This window comes from Parasteatoda tepidariorum, chromosome 5, assembly GCF_982258835.1.
Source record: "Parasteatoda tepidariorum strain Cologne lab strain chromosome 5, Ptep-v5.0, whole genome shotgun sequence".
NCBI classification, from domain to species: domain Eukaryota; kingdom Metazoa; phylum Arthropoda; class Arachnida; order Araneae; family Theridiidae; genus Parasteatoda; species Parasteatoda tepidariorum.
In genome coordinates, this window is record NC_141759.1 from 20,510,709 (window position 1) to 20,535,883 (window position 25,175).

The 25,175-nt window shown below is 28.6% G+C and overlaps 1 protein-coding gene and 1 long non-coding RNA gene across 2 annotated transcripts in view; one reads left to right on the forward strand and one right to left on the reverse strand.

Moving 5' to 3' along the window:
• Window positions 1–17,755, forward strand: part of tw (Protein O-mannosyl-transferase 2) — a 30,717-nt gene extending 12,962 nt beyond the window's left edge. The window contains exons 8-20 of the mRNA XM_087163502.1: window positions 340–446; window positions 2,539–2,621; window positions 4,677–4,786; window positions 5,670–5,806; window positions 8,394–8,472; window positions 9,520–9,671; window positions 10,977–11,065; window positions 11,550–11,626; window positions 11,716–11,787; window positions 12,852–13,008; window positions 14,318–14,458; window positions 14,910–15,021; window positions 17,418–17,755. Of these exons, the coding sequence (XP_087019628.1) occupies window positions 340–446; window positions 2,539–2,621; window positions 4,677–4,786; window positions 5,670–5,806; window positions 8,394–8,472; window positions 9,520–9,671; window positions 10,977–11,065; window positions 11,550–11,626; window positions 11,716–11,787; window positions 12,852–13,008; window positions 14,318–14,458; window positions 14,910–15,021; window positions 17,418–17,517 (1,416 nt within the window). The 3' untranslated portion in view covers window positions 17,518–17,755. The remainder of the gene's footprint in view (window positions 1–339; window positions 447–2,538; window positions 2,622–4,676; window positions 4,787–5,669; window positions 5,807–8,393; window positions 8,473–9,519; window positions 9,672–10,976; window positions 11,066–11,549; window positions 11,627–11,715; window positions 11,788–12,851; window positions 13,009–14,317; window positions 14,459–14,909; window positions 15,022–17,417) is intronic.
• LOC147808654 (uncharacterized) lies at window positions 4,631–25,141 on the reverse strand. The gene is made up of 3 exons (XR_015433634.1): window positions 24,930–25,141; window positions 14,065–14,220; window positions 4,631–7,030 (listed from the first exon to the last, which is right to left on the reverse strand). It is a non-coding gene; the product is annotated as an uncharacterized LOC147808654 (long non-coding RNA).
• Window positions 25,142–25,175: the final 34 nt, after the last annotated feature.

Below are 25,175 nucleotides of genomic sequence, written 5' to 3' on the forward strand. Positions count from 1 at the left end.
TATTTTATTCTGGGATGTTGTGATTTTTGTCTCATATGTTAGATCCTTTTGTTTGTTTTAGATTCATAATTTCATCTGGTTATCTTTAAATAATTTGCTGTTAGTTTATCACTTCATAAATTATGTTCAAAGTAAAGAATAAAATGTAAATGTTTTTTTTATCAGTTTGTACAGTTTAATCTATGCTGTTACTAATGCAATACAACTTTATACAAGTATATTTCTATGATACTTAAATTGTTTTAATTTTATCCACTTTAATCTTATTTGTTTCTTTTTTAATTTTTTTGTGTGTTTATGTTGTAGCATTTTAATTAAAATGCTTAAATTTTAATTTAGACTCAAGTGATTAAACATTTCACAGCACGAGCAGTCTGTCTCATTTTGCTCCCTGCCATTTTGTATGTCACCTTCTTTTATATTCACTTGAAGACACTATACAAAAGGTATGTTGACATTCCATTAATGATATTTAACCTATTAACCCTCCAAGCATTGAGCTCTTGACAAATTTTGTTGAACTTTATCTGTTATAGGGCATAATTAATAATTGCCACTGGAACGAACTATAACAATTCAAAAATGCCTCCTCATGCATTTTATGATTATTTTTTAATAAATATGTAATTGTCATATTATTCTGAAAATGATTTTATATCAACTTGTTTCTTAAAACTTTTCTTAAATTTAGAAATCGACCTTATAATACTTACCATATTTTGAAAAATCTTTCAAAAGAAATGCTTTACACTATTAATATAAACATTTTTTTAATCACCTGAACATTTTAATTTTTTAAAAATTGACCAATAATTTAAAAAAGTGGAGACTGTTATGAAGGCTTTAACTGACCAGTAATTAAGTTTCCTAATTTTGCCTCATGTCTGTTATGCATTATTTTCTTGAATAATGTTTTGAAGAAAACTAGTTTTAGGGTGTAGAAGAGCCGATAGCTCAAAGTTCAGAAAATACTGGAACTATGTCTCAGAGGGTTAAGATTGTATGTTTTATGTAGAATATTTTTTAAAGATAAGTGTTAATTAACGTTTAATAATTGTTTGAACATAGTTGAATAAATAAGTGCAAAACTTTCACAAGCCATTAGCCACTTATTAAGGTGTGAAAATACTAAAAACTATCATGTAAAAAAGAGTAAAGAAAATCACACATTTTGTGCAGTTATTTTTTCATCAGTATGATTAACAGAAATGTTATTTTGTAGCTCAAATATATATATATATATATGTAGAGAAAACATGGAAAAAAATTACAGAATATAATGAAAAAAGAGAAGAAGTAAATTATTTTAAAAAAATAATAAAAATCCGGTAAAAAGGATATAATCTCTTTATCAGCTCACATGATTATATCAGTAAAAAGGAGTGCTTTCTAATATTGTATCAATAAAGCCAAAGCAAAATATATCAATACAATAGTGTGAGGAGCACTCAAAAATTTTTTTGAAACAAAATGAAACACATTAAGTAATAAATGTAACGTAAAAAACAGAAAGTTAAATAAAGGAAAAAATCAGAACAAAACATAAAACCAAATTTATAAAGCAAATTCAAAGGAACTTAAAAATATTTTCATAATGAGATTGCCAGAGTTCAAAATATGCAATTTGAGGTTAAAAATGTGAATAGAGGGATTTTGCTTTATAGCTCGTTCTTACTGTTATGCTGAAGCACGTTTGATTTGTTAGGTGCCAAGCATTGGGCCGAAAATAGATGTGCACAAGGTAATATTATACTGGATAATTTAAAAAAGTTTATAAATTAATAAGGTTGATATTTAATTATTCAATTTCAATGATTCTCGAAAATTAATTTTTATTGAAGAAAAGAGAGAGAGAGAGAAAGAAACATGAATTACCTGTTTTGCACATATTTTTAGCCTCAGATTTGCCAAAATGGATTTGCACATGAAAAAAATTATATAAATTAACAAAGAAGCTTTTAGTTAGTAAATTTACTTGCAACTAAATGCTTACTTGCAACTCAGTGAATTTATATAGAATTTAATTACTTTAGTCAGGTATGCATTGTTTTATTTATATATATATACCACTTTTATAAGTAAAAAGCGCAAACTAAATGTGATATGACTTTGTTTCATGCATATTACCATTTTAAAGCAATTTTAATTCCTTCTAAGATATTTATCTCATTGGACATTTTTTACATCTAAATGTTTTCTTACCCCAATAATTGATGAAGCTGTATGTTAAACATAATGTTTAGATTGAAAGAGGAGGATGTCTGATGCTTTATATGTTACTTTATACCTAATTTTCTTATTAGGATAAGAAAATTTGTTTTCTAAATTATCGGTGGTAACTTAAAACATGCCTTTAAATTTAAACCACCTTCCCTATTTCAGTATTTTGAAAGAAAAATATTTATTAGCTCTATCAATAATTAAAAAAAGGATTACTGGTCAAAAGTCCTATTAAAATTTTTATTTATTTATTGACATTTATTCATTTTATGTAATGATTGTTTTAACAGAAAAATAAGTTTTCAACATTAATTTCAGTGGCTCTGGCGATGGATTTTTCAGCTCGGCATTTCAATCCCAGTTAGAAGGAAATTCACTTTATCATGCTCATATGCCAAAAGGTAATAGTGTTATTATGCATATTTAATTGAACTTAGTGGCATTTTAATACAGATATAACCAAAAACATCAAAAATAATTTCTTCCAACTTTTGCAATTTTATTTTGCAGAATGCAGGAAACAAAATTCAAATTCTTTAATTGAATAAACATCAGAATAAAAATGTATTGTTTTATAAAACACTATACTTTTTTCTAAATAGATTAATTAGTTTCCTTTTGGCTGTCCTACATTATTTTACTAAGCAAATAAAGGTGTTAAAAAAAAATTTTGACATCAGAAACATAACTTTATGTTGGGTAATATTTGAATAAAAAAATTTATGTTACTTTAACAGAATTTGTTTAGTTTTCTATAATGTTAGTTTACGTGAATAATTGTAATAGTATCTAAGTATAAAATATTGGCAATTATCTACAAATGCTAAATTTTTTAAATACAATACTTGTTTTAGTTTATTTATCTTTTATTTATTATTTTATTTTAATTTTACTTAATTTCCAAAGAATTAATTTACTGCATGAATCCTTTTTGTGATGTAGAATTTCTTAAACTTAATTATCTCTACTCAAAGAGTAACCAACCATATTTAATAAAAAAGGTACGTAAAAATATAAGCTGATTTTTTTTTCTTTGCTGTGAGCTATGTTCAAAAGTAAATTGCAAAATTAAACAGAAAGACTTGTTTTTGATAAATATAAAAGTGAACAAATTAAAATAACAAATTTGAACTATCTGTATTATGTTGTATTTGAGTTTATTTGATATTTGACTACTATATGTGTTTTTAGTTGAATTTAGTTTGCAAAATTAACGCTTTATACATGTGCAGTATTCACTTTTTTTTTTTTTGCATAAATCTAAAGTTTGTTATCTTGTTCTTTACTTTCAAATTCTGCAGCGGCTCTTAATTTGTCTTTTTTCTTTCTTCATCAAAAATTTTAAGATAGTTTTAAATCTGGTTGCCTAGAATCTGCAATTTTTTTACAGTTTTTTAAATTAAAAAGTAAAATTAATACAAATTTAATGTAATGCTCTTATAGATGTCATACTTATTTTTTACTAACAATTGTATTCAGGGTTTCCAAATTTCTGTCTAAATTAGAATTTAATTTAATAATGCTCTCTAATTTTATGTTTTAAAGTTTGATTCTTTTTTTTTATAACTTTGGTTTAAATTTCGTTTTCACACCACTACATTTTCTACACCACTACAACAAAAGTTGATACATTAATCACCATTTTGTTCCAAGTCTTAATGATGGATCTTAAAATGTTGGAAAAATTACCAAAAATTCTGAAAGCTTTTTTTTTTTTAATTGTCTACCACTCTACAAAATACTATAGTAGTTGGAAGCCCTGTGTATTTATTTTATTTCTTTTTTGATAATTGGAATAGCATAGCTGCCAACTCTACTGGATTTTGCCAGATTCTCCTGGTCTACTGGTTTAATAAAAATTCCCCTGGTTTTTGTGTATTTTAGAAAATTCCCTAAAATTGAAAAAGTTTCCTTAAAAGATCCCTATTGAAATAGAATTTTTGCAGAGATTATTGCTTGCTTGAATATTTAAATAAGTGTTACTAATGCATAAAGAAGTGAGCCACATTTATAAAAGTCAGTTGACTATCCTTGATGAATTAAATTCTTATTACTATTCAAAATTAAAAGTAAACATAATATATTACATTTCAAGTTCATTTAGTGTTAATTGTAACTAGAAAATATTGCAGTTTTTTATTTTATTTTGATGGCTAAAAATCTCTAAAATTCTTTATGTGTAAAATATTTAAAACATTTTGTAACAAGTGTCAAGAATTTTATACTATTTCGTAAAATCTACTGGATTTTTCCCTATCAATGTTGGCAGCTATGGAATAGCATTATCATTTACCTCTTATTGCACTTCCATGGGGAAAAAAACTTTTGGTTTATTTTATTTCTAATAATATCTTGCTGAGAATGATTATTAATACTTTTCATGTTTTTTGAAAGAAAAAAAAATATAAACCTTTGTTAAAATTTTTATTAAGGACTTTCAAATTTTTTGTTTACAGATGTAGCCTATGGAGCAATTGTTACTCTAAAAAATCATAGAACAGGTGGTGGCTATCTTCATTCTCATTGGCATCTTTATCCTGAAAGCGTCGGAGCAAGGCAGCAACAAGTATGTTATTTCTATACTTACATTTTTGTGTGAAAGTTTATGCACTAGAATATTGCAAATAAGGAAACTTTTTAATTATATTTCTCTTGTTCTAGTAGGAAATGAAGAATTAACACCCTACTTAAAACATAAAATACCATACATAAAATATAAACATACTTAAAATCTCAAATGGATAACTATCATATGAATATCTGGATAGGTTGAGTCCAATTTACAAATGGTTAATGAAAAATCTGGGTAATTTGACTATTTCTATAAACTGGCATAGTAATGTTTATTTGGTAACTTTCCTTTAAGCTTTTTTTAATTTTAGACTTAGAATTGGCATTTGTATTGGTACATTATTTAACTAATTATAAATCATGTATTTAGACTTAATTTTTAAAAAAATTTTTTAAATTTATTTTCTACAAAGTTGGTAGAGAGTTACACATAGAAGTATCCATGAAAGATATATTAATAACTATATTGATAATTTAAGAAGGGAAAACTAAATGTTTGAAAAAAAATAAAAAAATAGTTTTTAGAAATTAAAACAGCTGTATTTATTAAGAAATTAAACCAATTTTTTTTCCAATGTTGTACAAAAATGAGTTTGCAGATCCGGTAATTAAGCAAACTTATGTAATCAACTACTGGCTTAACCAAATTTGACCACAAACATTAACACTTTTTATTGAAATCAGTATTTTTTTATTATAAATTAAATCAAAATGTATTGCAGGTTGTATCACTTAAGTCTTTTTAATTGATATTTTAACATTAAATAAGTGTATTTACTAATGTCAAGATTGCAATTGTCTTTATAGCAGACTATTATTGTATTGTAATAAAAATAAACCCAGGTAAATATGTTAAGTATTGTTATTCTCCAAATTAGGTGACTGCTTATTCTCACAAAGATGAAAACAACAAGTGGTTAATTAAGAAGTATGACTCTGAACCAGTTCCTATCACCAAGAATTCTCCAATAGAACTAGTCTCCAATGGTGACTTGATACGCTTTGAACACGTTATGTAAGTGGCTTGCTTTTCGATGTTTGCACTAAAATCCTCAATATTGCAATTAATGCTTTTGTTTTGTATAGTATGTTGAAGTGTCTTGCTGGCTGTAAGTAGAAAGATACTCTCTCACCTCTTATATAATGTATATTAAACCAATCTTTTCATATTGTTTCTTCATAACTGATTCTACTACTATGAAACCTACAGGAAGAACCACCTCTGTGTAGCGTCCTCCTGTATATATGACTATTTTTGGGAGGCACAGAATTTTTTTCCTTAAATTTACTATTGAAGAAAACTTATAGGAGAGAACATCAAAACCTTCCCCAGTGAGCAGGAAAACCCTGTCACCAAATGCAGAAAATGTTAAATAAGAAAACAAGAAAATATCAAAATAAAAAAATATTAACAAAACAAATAAGTAGATTTAAATCTATTGTAAATATTTGGGAGTAACTCTTATTTAAAGAGCTCTTTTTGAGGATTTCTGAAAAAGATTGACAACCTCATGTTACAATCACAGTGCAATAAGACGATGCTATCAATGATTTAGCTTTAGAGCTGAAAATTAAATTAGAGAAACAAATTATTTTAGAAAAAAACTAAGCGTCTCAAACAAACAAGCCTTTCATTTCTTATTCATCATTTCATTTTTTTTTTCATAAACTAATTTTCATGATGTGAAATTAAATGTGAGCTAAAAAGACATAATTGCTTATTTATTGAAAATAGTTTTATCATTCATAATTGGTGATTTTGTTTTTGCTCATAATTAGTTCAGTAAGGGTGATTTTTATTGAAGCTGAATTTTATTCATTGATCCAATTTTCATGACGCCAACACAAGTGTTCCCGAGAGGTTTCACTGTATTTGTAAATTTTAAAAACTCAAAATCAAACTATGTATTTAATCACTGGGGCAGTTAAGCCCACCCTATTGTAGCCATGTGGTTAGTGACAAAACTTCACTTAATGAAACATGAAATTCACAGAAATCCTGGAATCCTATTGCATAAATTTGGCTCTCAAGGAGGATCGCTGGAGGCATTATGATTACAAGTTGAGAAACCTTTTAAGTGCAAAATTTTTTGAACAGAAGATATTTATATTATCTGCAAAGTAGAGTTACTAGTTGGTCTTTGGTGTCCCTTGATTTTGTGATCCTATGGCAGATTTTTTTTCTTCTCCGGCTTTCTATGCACCAGGGCTGCCACAAGTCAAGGAGAACAGGGAAAACCTGGAATTGTTTGGGAATTTTAACTCTAAAAAGCAGAGAATAGTTAGGGAAAGTTGCAATCTTTTGCAAAATGCTTGGAAAATTCCTACATTACTCATATAGCTGGAAAATAACCAGTCTTAGAATTGTCAGTAACAGTAATCAGTTATTGAGATTCAAGTTAAATAATTCTAGCATCTACTACAATTATTTTATAAAATTCTACTTTTTAGTTAAATTTATCCATGTTTCCATTCTCATTCTATTATATGTTTTTGCTCAAATTTTTGTTTTTGAAAAATTGCATGGTATAGATAAAATATGGTGCAGATTTTCATTGAAATTTACCTAATATATCTAGTAAAGTCAGGGAGTGTTAGCACTATATGTTACTATTAAAAATATTTTGCTCAGTGTTCGAGAGAATTCTGTGGTCAATTTCCCTAGTACTTCAGCAAAATATTTTTAATAGTAACAAAAACATATGTTAATAAATTAAAGTAGCAGAAGAGATTTGTGTTTACAAAAATAAAAAATATATAAGTAATAAAAGCCTACATGCATAGAATAAAACTATTGTTCTCATGCAATTACATTACTATTGAGATTCGTTGAAAGAAAGAGAAAGTCCATTATGCTTCCTAAATTTTAAAAAAAAGGAAACATTTATAGGTCCAGAACTGTTTTTTAACGTGCCTACATAAATATAAATTTGTAAAATTTAATTAGTATTAAATATACGTTGTTTGCGTGATTTGGACACACGATTCAAGATAAAAATTATAAAAAATATCTTTTTCCATTAAAATCTCATATTTTAAAGTAAATAGTCCAGATACTTTTGATTAAATGTAAAAATGTTAATCAAAAAGATCTAAAATAAAAAAGAAAGGGTGGAAATAAATATGCTAATAAAATTATTTAGAATAGTTTTTAAGCAAAATGGGAGGAATGTTGCAAAGGCAACAATAGAATGAAAATAAGGAAACATAAGTAAAAAGAAAAACGCGATAACTTCAGATGATTTTATAGTTATTATTTATCAAAAATTAGCTTTGATAATCTTAGTGTTGAGCAGTGACTTGCATTCCGATAAAAATTTGTTATTGTTACAACACTTCTTCTAAGTTAATAAAAAATAGTTGATCAATTCAAATCTCTGGTATAAAATTGTTAGTTTGTTTAAATACCAAAAGATTTTGCAAGAAATCCAATTATTCTAATTTAATCAAAATTCAAATAAATAACAATATTTTATCATTAAAAAATTTAAATATTTTTTTAGGCTTTTTGAATATTTTCGCACTACAAAATGGTGTTTTATAAATACATAATTAGTTATATTTCTAACAGTTAATGCTTTTTTATTTATTTATTTTCTCAGAACTAGAAGAAATTTACACAGTCACAAAGAAGCAGCTCCTATTACTAAGCGTCACCAACAAGTCACATGTTACGGTGAGGTGAGTCAAACAATATTTCTATTCCTTTTTTTCTTTTTTTTTATATTATAACTTGTTTACTTGGTTAACATTGCTTTATTAACTTTAATTTACTTTTTTTTAATGTTAATTTAATATAAAAATTAAGTATTCAAAAAACAATTTGTTACTTCCAACATTTTTGTTCAATATTTTATCATTTTAAAGAGAAAAAGTAATTTAATGTTATTATAAGTTATTATTTTTTAAAAAAAATTGTTTTAATTCATGCGTTATCGGTCTTTAAATTTGAGAGTATTTTTTGTAGTTTGTAAAATTGTTAAATTTAAGTTTAAAGAAAAAACAAGTGTAAGTTTTTGAAATAATTGGGAGATATTGCCCTGCTATATATTTATCGTTACACACACAGTTTATGGTATAAATTGTGTGTGCAATCAAATCAATATTCTTCTTGTAAATATTCTTTTATACTGACAGATGGCAGTCAGCGATGTTTAATTGTATAGGATATGGTATGATGTAATAACACCAGAGATTGAATGTAGTCTGATTGATAGCAGCCGACTATAAGGTCACATTCTAATGTGTTTAATATATTATTAGTAATGAAAGTGTTGTTATTAAATATATGGAATTGATAACATAACTAATTGACATAAACCCACATTCTCCCCCAAAAGAAATAAAAAACATCACATTTCTCAAAAGCTTTTATTAATCAAATGACTAGTTTTACTTATTTTGAAAACAACTATAACAATTAGTTTTAGGTCAAAATTGAGAAAATAACAACCAACACATAGACAAATTGTTGTTCATTAATTGTTTTTAAGTGACAACATTTATTATTGGCAACATTTTGTAAGTTTTGGTTGTAAATTCTATGCCTTATTCATAATATCTTTTTCAGAAAGGGAGCAGTCAGCTTCCCTGTGGTTATTTATATATTTGGTGACAGATAAGGGAGAAAAACTAGTTTGTGAATCCTGTTATTTATATTTTGATGACTAATAGGGGAATAATAATTCTTTTGGGGATCCTGTTACTTATACTTTGTGTTTCTTTCAGAATGGTACCGGTGATGCAAATGATGTGTGGAAAATTGAAATTGTGGGAGAGGACAAGAGAGTCCCTGTCACAACTGTAACCAGCAAATTAAGAATCACTCATTATTTGACTGGATGCGCTTTACATTCTCATTCTAAACAACTCCCAAAATGGTGACTATAAGTTACATTATTCTTGTTTTTTAATTAATTAATTTTTTTTTGATATTATTTTTTAAAAACATATTTCCTAGTTTCTAGTACTTTAATGGTGTAATATTCATCTAAATTTTTATTTTTCAAGTCTCACATAAAATTATGCTAATAATAAAAGGTTAAAGGGATTTATTTATAGACTATGTCAGCCTTCATCTATCAAAAGGTATCTCAAGATAGAATTGAGTTAACATGTCTTACATACTAGCGATTTGGTATTTAATATTTGTAGTGATAGTTAGTTATGCCACATTACTCCCCTTCCAGAATTTTATCTGTGATAGAATTCGATTAAAGGATACCACTAGTTGATTCATGCTATTTTTTTAATTTTATTTATGTCATATTTTGCTCATTATATGTTTACTTCATAGCATTTCACTCATTATTTTTTCCTTCATTTTTGTACAGATAACAGCATTTTGTTGTTGTTGTTATAATTCTTAATTTTTGTTTAATGACCTGGGGACTTTATTTACTTCACCGGATTTTTTATTTATTATTTATTTTTTTTTAACAGTTTATTTTTGCGCAGATTAACTGCTTAAAGTGGGATGTTCATATCACGTTCGCAGATCACCATTGAGGGGAATTAATTATCGACTATGTCAACCTTCTTCTATCAAAAGGTACCTCTTGGTAGAATAAAGTTAACGTGTCTTATATTAGTGAATTGGTATTTAATATATATAGTGGTAGTTACGCCACAAGGTAATCAAATAATTATTACAAAAGTAAAAATTCAAGTAATTAAATATTTTTAAAAATTTTAATGTAGACATATATGGGGAGAGTAAAACTGTTGCATTGAGTAGATATTATTTTTTTAGAATTTGCAATTTGTTGTGCATTCATAAATGATGCCATTGAAATTACTTTAGAATGTCATGTTTTATGGAGAACTAAATGATAAAAAAGGAAATTTTAAAAAAAATGATAAATTTTTTATTGCAGTTTTCTTTCAAAGATGTTTTAAATGTTTTTCTTATTACTGCCAAACAAACTTTTAAACTTCTGTTTTAGAATGGAAAACAGTCTCCATCACTATTTGTTTTGTCGGCACATGGCAATTGGTGACCGCAAACTTCGCCCTTCAATTACTACTCAAAATTGAAATTTGCTAAGTTGAACTTAATATTAATAATTAGTCATATCCTCTTTAATTTTATATATAAATTAATACATTAATATCAATTATGCAATTCATTAAATAATTATTAGAAATACTTTTAAGCTCAATGTCTTTTCTGTTTCTATATATAGGGGATATGAACAAATGGAAGTGACCTGTAATCCAAACATCCGTGACTCTACCAATTTGTGGAATATTGAAGATAACTATTTCCCAAAATGTAAGCAACAATTATTATTTCTTCTATTTACTTATCATTACATTTTTGTTTGCAGCATCTATAAAAAATTATTAATCTTCAAAGTTGCTTTGAAGATTATATGCCTGATTATTTTGTCAATTTATGTCCAAGTGTACTTCATATCTAATTTTGTAGCATAACACTTGATCTGCAGAGATTAATTAGAATTTTAAAAGACTCTGAAATTATTAAGAGGACATATTAGTACATTGAAATCTGTTAATAGGATTAAAAGTAGTTAAGGGTGTTTCAATTTTTATTTTGCATACTGCGCATTGGTTTTATATATTTTACTTGCAAATTCTATTAGTGTGTCAAAGTTGAAATTTTTTATGAACTTTTTCTTTTTTGGTTTGTGCTTAATATTCTGATTTTTTAAAATTCTTGTTAATATCAATATTTAGATACGCTTTGCAGGAATAGGTATTTTATTATACCAATATTATTGTTCATTTCTTTTTAGTACCAAATGTGAGTTTTGAAGTTTATGCTCCATCATTTGTTGAGAAATTTTTGGAGTCTCATGCTGTTATGTTTCAAGTAATTATTTGTGGCTGCCATTTATTTTTACATTTTTGCTATTAAGTTTCATTAAAAACATGCATAACAATAATTCAATTTTCTTTCAGGGAAATTCTGGTTTGAAACCTAAAGAAGGGGAAATTACATCCAGACCCTGGCAGTGGCCAATCAATATCAGGGTATAATTATTTTAATCATAAATTTTCTTATGATTTTGTATTTAATAAAATTTCCTCTTGCGATATATTCAGTTTATTTTTATTGCACACATGCTGCTCCTCTATTAATAAAATTCAAATCACCTTGTAAGTACTGCATAGTAACAGTTATATGGTTATTATTTGTAGCACTAATTACAATTCAGCAAAAGATATAACTACATATTTCAACCATATTGTAGTGATACTACCTCATATGTTTATCATACCTCAAATGTGCTACAAAAATTGATTTAGAGAAGAAAAAAAAAGATTGTTTTACCCTTCTCCTTTTCTTTTCTTTTTTTTTTTTTTTTTTTGGATTAGGCTGTAAACATACATGCTTGAATCTGGTAAAAAATTATAATTTTATAAGCACTATGCTGCTCTGAATATAAAAATTATTGGGTCTTAAAATCAAGTTTACTTGATCCGAAATAGTTAAAGCTCCAGCTTAGTTTTTTTTTAATTCACTTAAGTCAGGAGAGAATTTCTCTTTGATCTATTATTTTATCACTGGAGTATAACAGCCAACCCATATTTGAGTTTGCGACTCATAGCCTTGTAATTTTTAGACTTCATCCCAGGGTGACATGGCAACAATTGTTGCCAAAAGTTTCCACAAATGTCACATAAATCATCATACACATGGGTGACAAATTTGTCACCTTGAAATATGTTAAGAATTTATATAATAATAATTGCATCCAGTTCCATGCATTTAAAACAAAGTTTTTGTACTAATTTTATTATTCTGGTTCAAAATAGTGAATTCAAATGTTGCAATTTAACTTAACATGTTGTGCTGTGCTTTGAATTTGTATTTTTTTTTCATATTAAATAATTGCATTTTATTGATTAATTAAAGTGATTTGATATAAATAAAAATATATTTTTGTCACATTTGATTCATTTAAGGGCTTGTAAAATTTTTCTTGAGTCTGATAAAAAATCATTTTTCTTCTTAAATCGATTTCAATCTATTTGCATTGCAATTAGATTATTGTTTTCTTTATAAATTTTTACAATATTCATTTTGTTTTCAGGGTCAGTTTTTCTCTGGGCAACAACTTAAAATTTACTTGCTAGGTAACCCTGTGATTTGGTGGGGAAACTTGCTTCTTCTTGCAATATTTTTATTTCTCCAACTTGTGCTTGCTGTGAGGGATCAAAGGGGGTTGAACCAGAGTCCTTCAGTCAAAGGTATATTTTATTTGTCGATCAGCTTTTGTACAAATCTAAGAAAAACAGGTGTTCTTGAAAAATGTTTGGTCTAAATTAAATTACTCACGATATTATCATTTATTTCAGACCTCCGATTCTCAATTTCCTTGAATGTATATACTGTTAAAAGTCCCATATTTGGATGTCCATTTTTCAGAAACTTCTATATTCTGGATATAGCAATAAAGAAAATGAAGGAAATAAAAATATGACCACCGAAGCCGACGTCTTCAGGGGGTACCGGCCTCGGAAGCCATGAAACAAAACCTTTTCTATTGAGAGAGAGGCAAAATTAAATGCAAGCAAACTAAAAGCAAAGGAAACACTTAGAACAAAAGAAAACTACGCCCTCTATTAAAATGCACAGATTGAAAAAATCAATCTTTTTTTCAATTTGCGTATTTTAATAGAGGACGTAGTTTTGTTTTAAGTGTTTCCAAGATTTTTAAAGGTGGCGATTCAGACTGCATTATTTTCTGGACCTCTCCAGATATGGCCAAGCCATCTTAATCTATAGTTTCGGATGACCTGCACTATCTGTGGCTGTCCATAGAGTCTATATAATTCAAAGTTGTATCTGATTCGCAAATATGCCTTTATTAATGAAAAAGATTAGCTGCTCACTTTTTCCTTTTTAATGTATAAATATTTTAGTAGTGACATTTATTTTATCTAACTCAACATTATTTATTTGTCATTAATATATTGTTATTTATTTTTTTGATCTTTTATCTTAAAAACCTATGATACTGGACTTCATGAAGTTCTGGTGGCTCGGGATACAGAAATTTCCACTGTATTTATATCAGTCATTTTCTATAACAGTTTTCTAGTAGTCATAACCCTCAAAATTCAGCTAAAATTTATGAGTTAATTGTATATATACAGTAGCACCATCATTCATCTGAAGTAATTGGAAATGGACTCCAAATTCAATTATTTAGAAAACCATTTTGAACTAGTTTCTATGTTGGTTTTGTATTTATATATTGATTTAAAAACATGAAAAAAAAAGAGTTCTTAAAATTGTAATACCTATAATAAATCTAAACTTATTGAGAATCTCTCCCTTCCTTAAGTGCAGCTTTGGTGCCATCTGCTGTAGACTTTTGTTACTGATGTCTAATATTTCTGTATGCAATTTTTACAGATTTCCCAATAAATCCACTGTTTGACTATTCGCTGGACACCCTGTAGATGAAAAGCATAAAAATTTCTTGTTGGTATTAAATAAAAGAATGTTTGTTATTTTATAAAATTCGTTAAAAATTAATACTCATTATTTCAGAATTGAATGATGTTTCAACAAATGCCTGCTTCTGGCTCTTTCTCGGTTGGGCATTGCATTACATTCCTTTCTTTGCGATGAGCAGAGTTTTATATTTTCATCATTATTTTCCTGCCCTTCTCTTCAATTCAATGTTATCGGGTAAGAATTTTAGCATAAAATATGCTTATTTATTTTTTTAAGATTACTTGAAAATTTTAATCATATTTTTATTTTGTTAATTTGCAAATAACAAAATATTTTATAGAAAAATTCTCAAAACATAACTCATTTTCTTATATCTGATTGTCTTATATCACGTTTTTGTATTCATTTACGAAAAATAATAATAATGTAGAAGATTTAGCACCAGGTATTTTTTGATACCTGGTCAAAAAAATAAATATCAATTTGTTCTTCAGATGTTATGTTTGTTAATTTTATTTATTTATTAAAAATTAGATCAACTGTACTATTAAATGTGTTAAAAAATAAAATTTCAAAGATGGAAAAAATGTTATCGAGTTAATTCAAAGAACAAAATGATTAAAATAATTTTTTTTGCTTGTCAGAATCTGTGAATAATTTAAAATTTTTTTTTATTTATTTATAGCTGTTGTTATCAACTATATACTCAAAGTGTCACCTGTTTTACTACCAGAAAATATTGCAAACATTGCATATCATCTTTTGTTGGGTTTTGTTCTTGCCAGTGTTGTCTACAGGTAAGGTATAATTTCTAAAATATATACTATCTGTAAATTTGTATATCAAATGTAAAAATGAACAATAATTTCGTCAATTTTAACAATTTAAATTCATAATAACACTAAATGGCTAATTGTGAGAATAAAATTTAAATGAAGTTTTGGGAAAAGTAGTTATCGACAATGTCAACCTTCATCTACGTAAAGGTACCCCACTGTAGAAATGAGTTAACACGTCTTATATACTAGTGAATTGTAATTGTAATTTTGGTAGTGGTAGATATTCTATAGTAGTTAAATTTGTTTGTTATGAGTATTGAAATTTAAGCGGCACTAAATGTTACATTCATTATTTTTATAGCCAGAGTTTTGTCAAATAAACAAATCCCTACAAATTGGATAAAAACGAATCTTTAATAGTTAGTTTTAAAGACAATTGTTACTGCCTTCTTGTTCAGCAACACTTATTTTTAGAAATTTATTTTTATATATATATATATATATATATATATATATATATATATATATATATATATATATATATATATATAATGCATGATAAAAAAAATTAAAGCACAGCTACATTTGCAACCTTAGAAACATACTTAAAGTTTATAAGATTAATTCTTTAAACAGTTATAGTTACGAAAACATCGTGGAGTCAGAATCAAACATAATTTTAGGAGGATTCAGAGATATTTTCTAAACTATAAATAATTTGTTATACTGTTTGTAGCATATCAATTAGTTGTTGAATCGAAGTCAAAGATGGTTTTTTAGGAATCAGAGAAATTTGCTCTGTTTCAATTTATTATTAAATTTGTAGAAAATCAATCAGCTTGAATCAAGATTCAAAGATTATTTTGCAGCAATCAAAGAAATTTGCTCGACTCTGATTAATTAAAAATATGGTCCTAAAGTTTAAAAGTAGAAAAAAAAGTCTTTGGTATTATGTAACTTATTTAAATAAATATTATAATTTAGATAATCTTTTGTACAAAGCTATTTCTAGAATAAATGTCATGCCAGTATTTTAATCTATGACTCAAAATAAATTTAATTCTTTTAAATATATTTGATCCCATGTTTGATTACTAAAATTATTGAAATATCAATATTAAAAAAAATATATTATTAGTATTTATACCATTATAATGTTAATCAAAATATAATAAATTATCTTTTGCTTCATAAATTATAATTTGTTAAGCAAAGCTGTTTATTTGAGATAATAATGTGTAATTTGTACTAGTTCGTGAATATGCACTTAAAGAATCTCCTTGTTGTAAGGTGTTTATATGTGTGTGCATGTGTGAGGTATTGATTTGTAATTGATTGATGCATAATTTTTTGGTAAAAATATATTGGTTGAAATTTGCTTTTTCAACTGTCATGCTGTATTAATCAATATAGTTTTAATTAAAATGCCTTTAATTAGTACTAAAAATTTATATATAAATGTAAGATTCAAATTAGGGGACCTCTTTTCTCTTTGATCTTGCCAACTCCTAAAAGTTTTTGTATCTAAAATGAAGTCTTGGAAGTATGCAATATTTATCCTGTAAATCCTTTGAAGACCGGGATTACAGGCCAATATTAGGGTCTTCTAAAGCTTTGCAACACCAACTTATTACATTTTCAACTTGTACATTACAATTTGTTCTAAATTGCTATTGAACCTGCATAAATAAGGAAAATAAAAAAAAAAATATAGAACAGTTTGTTGGTTGGAATGAATTGATTACTGCTGACCTTTCATTTCTTTCTAACTTAATTTGTTTCTGCTTTTGTTTTATTGTGACGCCCGGTGGCTGAGCGGTAGCGCTTCGCGCAGTCGTGCCACAGGTCCTTGGTTCGATCCTTGGGCCGGGCAAGGCCGACTCAGCCTTTCATCCCTTCAGTGGGTCGATAAAATGAGTACCAAGCATGCTTGGGAACTAACACTGGGGGTTCCGCGTTCGGCTGACCACCTAACCGGAACATATGCTCCTGCACCCCAGAGCCCAAGGTCAAGAAAACTGAGATGGGCACAGTCGGCCTTGGCCCTCTTAATGGGCTGTCGCGCCACTGAGTTAGTTAGTTTTGTTTTATTAGAAATTTGTTACCTTGTACGTTTAAACGTTCATGCTTATGATTGTTCTCTCGCTTGATAATTCACTCCTTCATTGTCAATTTCAGAAATAAATTTCCTCAGTGTTTTTAACAATCAACATCCATACACATTAGTGTTTTATATAATACAGATTTGTAATTTTAGAGTAGTATTTACTTAGTAATAATATTGATACTTTTCTAGAATTTGGTGAAAATTTTAATAAAGTTGGAGTCATGCTTTTAAAGAGAAATAGTCCAGAATTGAACATTTAAGTAGTTGACTCCACAGGCTATTAAAATTTTTTCTTCTTATTTTTCAGTTTCATTTTGTTCAGTCCTTTGGCATATGGTATTGACGGTTCTGCAGAATCCAATGGTACAACAAGTAAAATCAAATGGTTAGAATCTTGGGAATTTTGATTTTTTTTATGTCATTGTTATCAATTTTTAAAAATCAAAATTTGTTATCATTTTTGATGTACATTTTTATGTTCTTGTTGTATGCCACTTTTTATGGAATGTGAACAGTTTGATAAATACTTAACAATGTTATTTTTATATTGATCGGTGACCTCTACGTTTTTAGCCTTTTATATTAAAAAATGTAAATTTATTTTTGTACATAAAAATGCATGGAATAAACTAAAGTAAAAGTTTATTTTGTTCACTGTTTGTTCACTGTTTATGCTGTCAATTGTTTTCTGTTATTCTACCAAAAAAAATTCTTAAAACTGATACTTTTAACTAAGATTTAAATTGCAACTTAAAGTTTATTAAAATATTTTGCAATCTTTTACTTTTATGCAAAGCTGAATCTTTAATTTTTGAGATTGCTTATAAATTGTACTGAAGAAAATCATATTCTTATGTCAAATATTGAGATCCTGTCGACAAAATGGGTAACAAAAAGCAATTATTAAGTATGGGGAATAAGTTAAAACATTCTTTACTCATTACTGTATTATATCTAAATCCCATCTTTTTAAGATGTATTTTTGATAAAGTAGAGCACTTTCACAACTGCCATTGTAGGCCAAGGGGAGAATCACGGAGTTTAAAACTCCACAATTTTGTAAGCTACAGAATGATTGTAGCAATGTGAACAGTACTGCGCACTAGCGGCCTTTACTTTTCAGACAAACTTGTACCCATCGATCTGAAGCTGGGTGGGTTTCAAGTTACGATTGGGTATCGAACCTCAGTTCTTCACATTGACAGTTCTGTGACTTAACCACAGAAGCCATCGCAATTTGTATTTTCCATAAACCTTTTGTTATTATTAATCATTACCTGTTTTGTAAGTTAAAAGAAAGAGGATGCAAAAATACAACTGCTGCTTAGTATAAAAGTTAATAAGCTTGAAATCAAACAAATATGTCATTAAATCTTTTTGCAACTAGACATGAATTAAAAATTATTGCCTAACATGTAAGGGTCAAGTAAATAATAATGGGTACATTCATGTGTTTTCATTGAAATGAATTTGAAAAGAAGATTAAGCATGAGATCTATGTATTTAATTTTATGGTTGAGTCTTGGATAAAAACAAATCATTTTAATTTGTAAAATTTTTATCAGGTTTGTGTAATTCAGTGTTAAATCTATTGATTTTTCTGTAATTCAGTTGAATTACAGAAATTCAATTGAAGCTCCTGTTTTGTCTCTCACCTGTTTCACTTATATCAGATGTTAATGTGAGCTCAAATTCTATAGTAATGAAAACAGTATTCAATTTACCACACAACTAGTTCACTACTCACAGATTTCATACTACAATATTGTCATTGCAATTTTAGAGTTGTAGGTCCACACAAGAGAGTGATTCCTGAACTGGGAATTTTATCAATCTGGGAAAAGTCAAGAAATTTAATTATTACTTTAATTTAGAATTTTAATTATTGTAATGGATTAATTTGCAGTTTAAGGTATCTAAAGTGCTCATGTTTTTTCCAAAAATTGAATCACTTTTTTCAAAATTTATTTATTTTTAATCCTAATGTTTTTTAATACATTTTATGCATAAGAATAAGGCATAACTGAAGAATTGGGATATAAAATAAATGAAAAAGGTTACAAAAATCAAGAAATCAGATAAAATAAATTTACACCAATTTGTTTTTTTTTTTTTTCTGAATGTTTATGACTACTCTTGTCTAGTTACGCGTATTTCAATACGCAAACAGTCTACAGTTAAAACACTGATAGTCCATCAGTTATTTTTTTCCAAATAATTGTCATTTTATCAAAATAACTGTCTCAGAAAAATCTAAAATCTTTTGGCTTGTAAAAATACGAAATGAAATTATATCAGAGAAAGGAAACCTCACTACAATAAAAAGAATATTCAACAAGAGAAGGTAGTAATGGATGGTACATGAGGACATATGGTGTCACCAAGAGATAAATTGATACACATTTCTTTATCTGGACCCCTGATGGCAAAAAAAAACGGAGAAGACCAAGTAGGATTTTATGATGATATGATTATGTAAATTGCAATTATTTGATTATTTAAGTAGATTTGGAGAGCGTAAAAGTTAAAGGATTACAAAATGCCAGGCCCGAAGCCAAAAACAGGAGGGCATGTCGTAGTAAGTCAGATGCACCGAGGGCGTGAAGAGTTTTTTTTTTTTAAATTTAAACGTGGAAGAACAATTTCTTTGGGAACTTAACTGATATGCTTCTCTTACTTTCGAATTAAAATATAAAGCTTTCCCTTCAACGTAAGAGTACTTCTAAATTTTTATAAATAGCAAAAACAAATATTTTAAAATGCCACGTAGGAGAGGAAATAATATAGAAAATAATTTTTTTTATCCACGTGCTGCAAATTTTCATAAAATTTAATTTATAGTTGGTATATTCGCGATCGCAACATTCTAATACGCCGTCCGGGCAGAGGATCAATTCCCTTATCAAAAAATATTTTTTTAAATTTCCAGGACGCTTTCTTTTAGAACTATATTCAATGTAGTTTTCAGTTCCATATAGTTTTCCAACTTAGAAGTTTTTAGTCTATTTGAAAATCAAGATGGAAACTAACGCAATTTCTTCTATGGCTACTCTCCACACGCTAATGGTGAAAGTATGTGAAGTGTTGCCATAGGTACAGAGTTCTGTTCTACGCCACCTATAGTCCATTTCGATCGCCAATTCTCGAGAAAAAAACAATCATTTCCTTTTTTTTTTACTGATGTAGGATAAGACACACCTGACTACTTTTATGGATGGTTGACTGAATGTAACCATTTGGCGATCGAAATGGGTTACAGGTGGCTTAAAGCAGAACTCTCTACATATGGCAACACTTCGCACCAATAGCGAGTGGAGAGTCATGGGAGAAGGAAGTATGTTAGTTACTCTCTTGATTTTTAAGTAGATTAAAAACTTTTAAGTTGGGAAACTATTTGGAACTGAAAATTATATTGAGCATAGATCTAAAAGAAAGCGTAGGGGAAATTTGAAAAAAGTATTTTTGACAATTATATACGAAAAATGTTAAGAAAGGGGAAAATAATGCAGTATATTCCTAAACAACTGAGAAGAGGAGGAGTGAAAAGGGGTAAGGTTCAAGACATGTGGAACCTGTATTCTCTCCAGATGGCGTTACGATCGCGAATCACAAGCTTCCTAAACCCGGAAGAAATTTTAGAAGACTTCCGGTGAATTCCTCCGCTTATGGTATGCTCATAAGGCGATGCGTGAACAAGCTTAATATTCTAGGAAGTTTTGTCATTGAGATTTGTTTTTACATTTACGCGTGATTTTACCTTTCATAAATGTTCTCTGTAATTTATAAATTCTTACAAGTTGCGTTAATTAACATTCTAATTTATATGGTGGGTAGGCGCTTTATTTACGTCGCACTAGAGTTACGCTATTGGCCACGGTCTGGGAAACATCCCTAAGGAAGTCCGAAGTAATGCCATCACAATTATCTGCAAGAGGGATGGCTCCCTTGCTTTAGTTTAGCAGACGGCCTGCTCACGAATCGAGCACCTCTCGGTAGAACAGTTTAACGAGGACCTTTACAGAGCACCCTGAGTCCCTACGCAGACTGATCAAAGTGGTCACCCAGCCGCTTACTGACCGCAGCCAGTGATGCTTGACTTCGATGTTCTAACTTATATGGAGGAACTTAGTTCAAGTTTAACACGCTATTTTGCTTATAAACGATCGGCTGCCGCTGTCATCATAGGTCACACGTGGGCAAGGGCGCCGTCAGAATAATATAAAAGGGGGTGCAACCCTCTAACAAACAACCTCCCCCCCCCAAAAAAATTTTTTTTTTATCTTCAATATTCTGTTATTACATTTTGTTTTGTTGTTACATATGCTTTCATCTGTTAATTTTTTTCAAGATACATTTCTTCATTGTTAAGATATTTTAAAAAAGTACGAATTTCTTGTAATTGCAAATTTTGCCACGAGAAACTGTATTGATGGTGCTGGCATATGGCATAGCTACTGACTTTGAAACACAAATAACTAAAAACAGTAGTTTCGTATGCTAACGTGTTTGTGTACGCTTAACATTGGTATTTATTGTGTTGATGAAGTTTTACAGTTGTGAGAAGTCAGTTTGTTAAACTACAACTCATACACCTTTGTTAAACTAAATGACTAATGGAAAATATAACATTATTTATCTTTTATTAAATGAAACTTAAAAATATAGCTTAGATATCTGCCAAGTTTGTGCATGCATGCTCAGTGTGCATAAGAAAAGAATCAAAGTTTACTCAGAATTCATTGAAAAAGTTATAAACAGATTTGGACAGCAAACAGGACTATTACAATTCTTGTTTGATTAAACAATTTTTTAATTGTTATAGATTATTAATTACCTAATTATTTGTTTTTTTAATAAAAAAAATTTATAACAAAATTGTTTTTCTGTATCTCTTTAATTGATTAAAAAAAGACCAGGGGGGTGCAAGTGCACCCCCTTGCACCCCGCTGCCGGCGCCTTTGCACGTGGGGGTATTTGTGATCGTATTTTCCCTGTAGAGCCGACCTGGTTACCGAGTGGTTAGCGTGGTTGACTGCGGAGCCGCTGGTCGCGGGTTCGAATCCTGCTCAGGGCATGGATGTTTCTTTCTCTCTGTGTTCTATGTCCTTTCTCCTTTGTGTGTGAATGTGACCCGCCTTATAAACGGGTTGTGGTTGTGTGACGTGAGCGATGCTGCTCCACCGCCGTGGCTTCGCCACAGGTGCCCACTGGGTAACGAGAAGAGAGTAGCAGTTCTTTCATTCCTGTGGCCAATGGGACAACCCCCAAGTGCCCGCCATTAAAAAAAAAAAAAAATTCCTGGAGTGCAAGTACCCAATTATCTAAAAGAAATTATGTATTAAAATTTTTAAAGCATTTTAAATAAAAAGTAACAGTTTCGAAAAAAATATTTTTTACATTGGATTATTTTTTCTAAAAAAATCATCATTTTTATAATTGTGTACTTGCTACTCGTGGAGAAGAATATCGTTGAAGTCACATAATTGTCCTTAAGCACGTAGATGTGCATGCATTGCGCTTTAAATTTATAAATATATTATGGCTCAGTTTATTAACACGCCCAATCAATATTCAGATCAGATATGATTGGATACACCTGGAAGTGAAATCCCGCGTATGTGTCGAACCTGATTGGCTGCCGAATCGTGATAATGCTTTAATGTAAAGTTCGAAGTATCTGCTTTACAGCCTCTTCAACTGACTTATTTTCCCTAGGTAACGCGAATGAATTAAGTTTGAATTTATAGTACAATATTATGAATTTTATACTAAAAAATAGAATAATATGATATAATATTTACATGAATGAAAACGAGATATTCCGAATAATATAATGTAATATTCACAAGAACGAAAAAGAAATATTTACAAGAACCGAATCGAATATTTACAAGTTTAATATTACGAACTCGCAAATAATCAATATCAATAACTTATTCGGGGGTAGACATCATTCCCCCGCCTCGCCTCTCGCCCTAAATCGGGCTGCGCAGGTGCACAGGAGGACGACACGTCTATTAGGAATTAAATATTAAATCCGGAAGGAAAATTAGATAATGATTCGCAAAATTACAAAAGAATTTTGAGAGAGTGCCGTCGGAAAGTAAGAAGTTACTTGAGGGGCTGTAATTGATATTATCAGAAAGTTCGATTTTAAAGATGATATTTTGCTGTGTTGCAGCTTATTGCATTTTTATAGAATTTTGCTTTACTTTCTTCAAGGTATTCTGCTATTGGTTTAATTTTTAAGTCATTTTGAAGATCTTCGTTTCTCACGAACCATGGGGCTCCAGTTATTTTCCTTATAGATTTGTTCTCGAAACTTGCTGATGTAAGTTTTCTGTGCCATGGCTATTGAGCTATACGATGCATCCTACGCACATCAAGTAAAAAAGTCTTTTATTTCTTAAAGAAAGGTTCGAGTATTGACATAGAAGATGTTTTAATGAATAAAAGGCTTTATTGGCATTTTTGATGGTAATGTTAATATGCTCTTGTCAAGATAATTACTTACGTAGAGAGATTCTGAGATATTTTAAAAGATATACAGAATCGTGGAATAAACGGATGTCATTATTTACCTCGCCCAAATAGTTTCGTAGAGATGGTGAAATACACAAAATATAACATCAATAGAAAGCGCGTAAATTTTCGACCGTTTTACTGACTAATCAGTCAGGGGTCTGTCCAGACATTTTACGAAAGGTCCTGTTTTTGTGAAATTGTGAAAAAACTACTCATAATTTGTGAATATAAAATTAGATGTGAGTGTAAGTCACATTCTTTCAACCAGGGTCCTGCTTTTGTGAATTTGTGCAAATTAGATCCTGTTATTGCAAAAATTGCTAAAAACCTTTTCGAGAAGTTTTTAAATTGTAAATAGATACAAGATTATGCTCAACAATTTCTGCTACTAAATTAGAGATGCAACATACAAATATTTGCCATTAAGCCTATACTGCTCAACGCAGAATATTCACATTTCGGGCGAATAATGGAATCAAAATCAGTCACATTTTTAATAATTTCAATTGACATACTTTAAATAATACAACTTAGTTATGAATCACTTTTAATGTGTTACGCATTAAGTAAACTTAAACAATTCTTAAATTTGTAATATTTTATTTAATAAATTGCCAGAAATTAATTTTTATTAACATAATATTCTATTTATTAATTTTATGAATAAATATAAATTGATCAATTATTTATTTACAAAAAAATTATCAATTAATCAATAAGAATGTGCCCACGATGTTTGTAAAAGTACAAATATTTTCTTAGGATACTACATTTGGAATTTAAATTTAAAGAAACTTCGAAAACTTAGTTCGTTTCGAACCGTCTTTCTTTCTTTTTTCCTCGGGAAGGGTTTATTCGTTTAATAACAAAACAATAATAAAGATAAACAAATTTGTGAAGGGTTCAATTAAAAGATAAATTATTTTGTGAAGAGTCCGTTAAGGGACCCAAATTTCTTCTAAACAGACCCCTGGAAGTATTGGGATCATATTTTCAAAATGTTACGACCCTTATATCAAAAATAAAAAACATAACATAAAGAAAGGTATGTTAATTAGAGGAAAAAACAATTTTTACGAGTACTTAATTTTATAATTTAAATTATCGTCTGCACAAATTAGCTTATTTAGAGCTTTAAACTTTTAGCATTGTTAGAAGACTGAAAATTCCCTAATTCGATCAAAGGGTTATTTAGGTTTTTCCTTTTCAATTTAAACACCGAGTTTAATTTAATACAAATAAAATAAAAATGATTTCATATATTTAATGATAGGAAAAAGGTAGCAAATCTTACCTTTTCAATTCGATGAGTACGATGAATGGCTGAAAATAAGTTCTTTGAAATTGATTAATTTGTGAATGTGTTAAACTAGCATCACTGAAGAAGCATCTTTTTAAGCAATATAGAAATTTAACGATGCACTTTGACAAAACATTTTTACAAGCAGTGAGGAAGGCTTCTCCCTCAGTTGAAGATTCGCAAAGAGAAAGGGAAATCTGAAAAACGAAGAGTAATAAAACATGAAACATAACATTAATA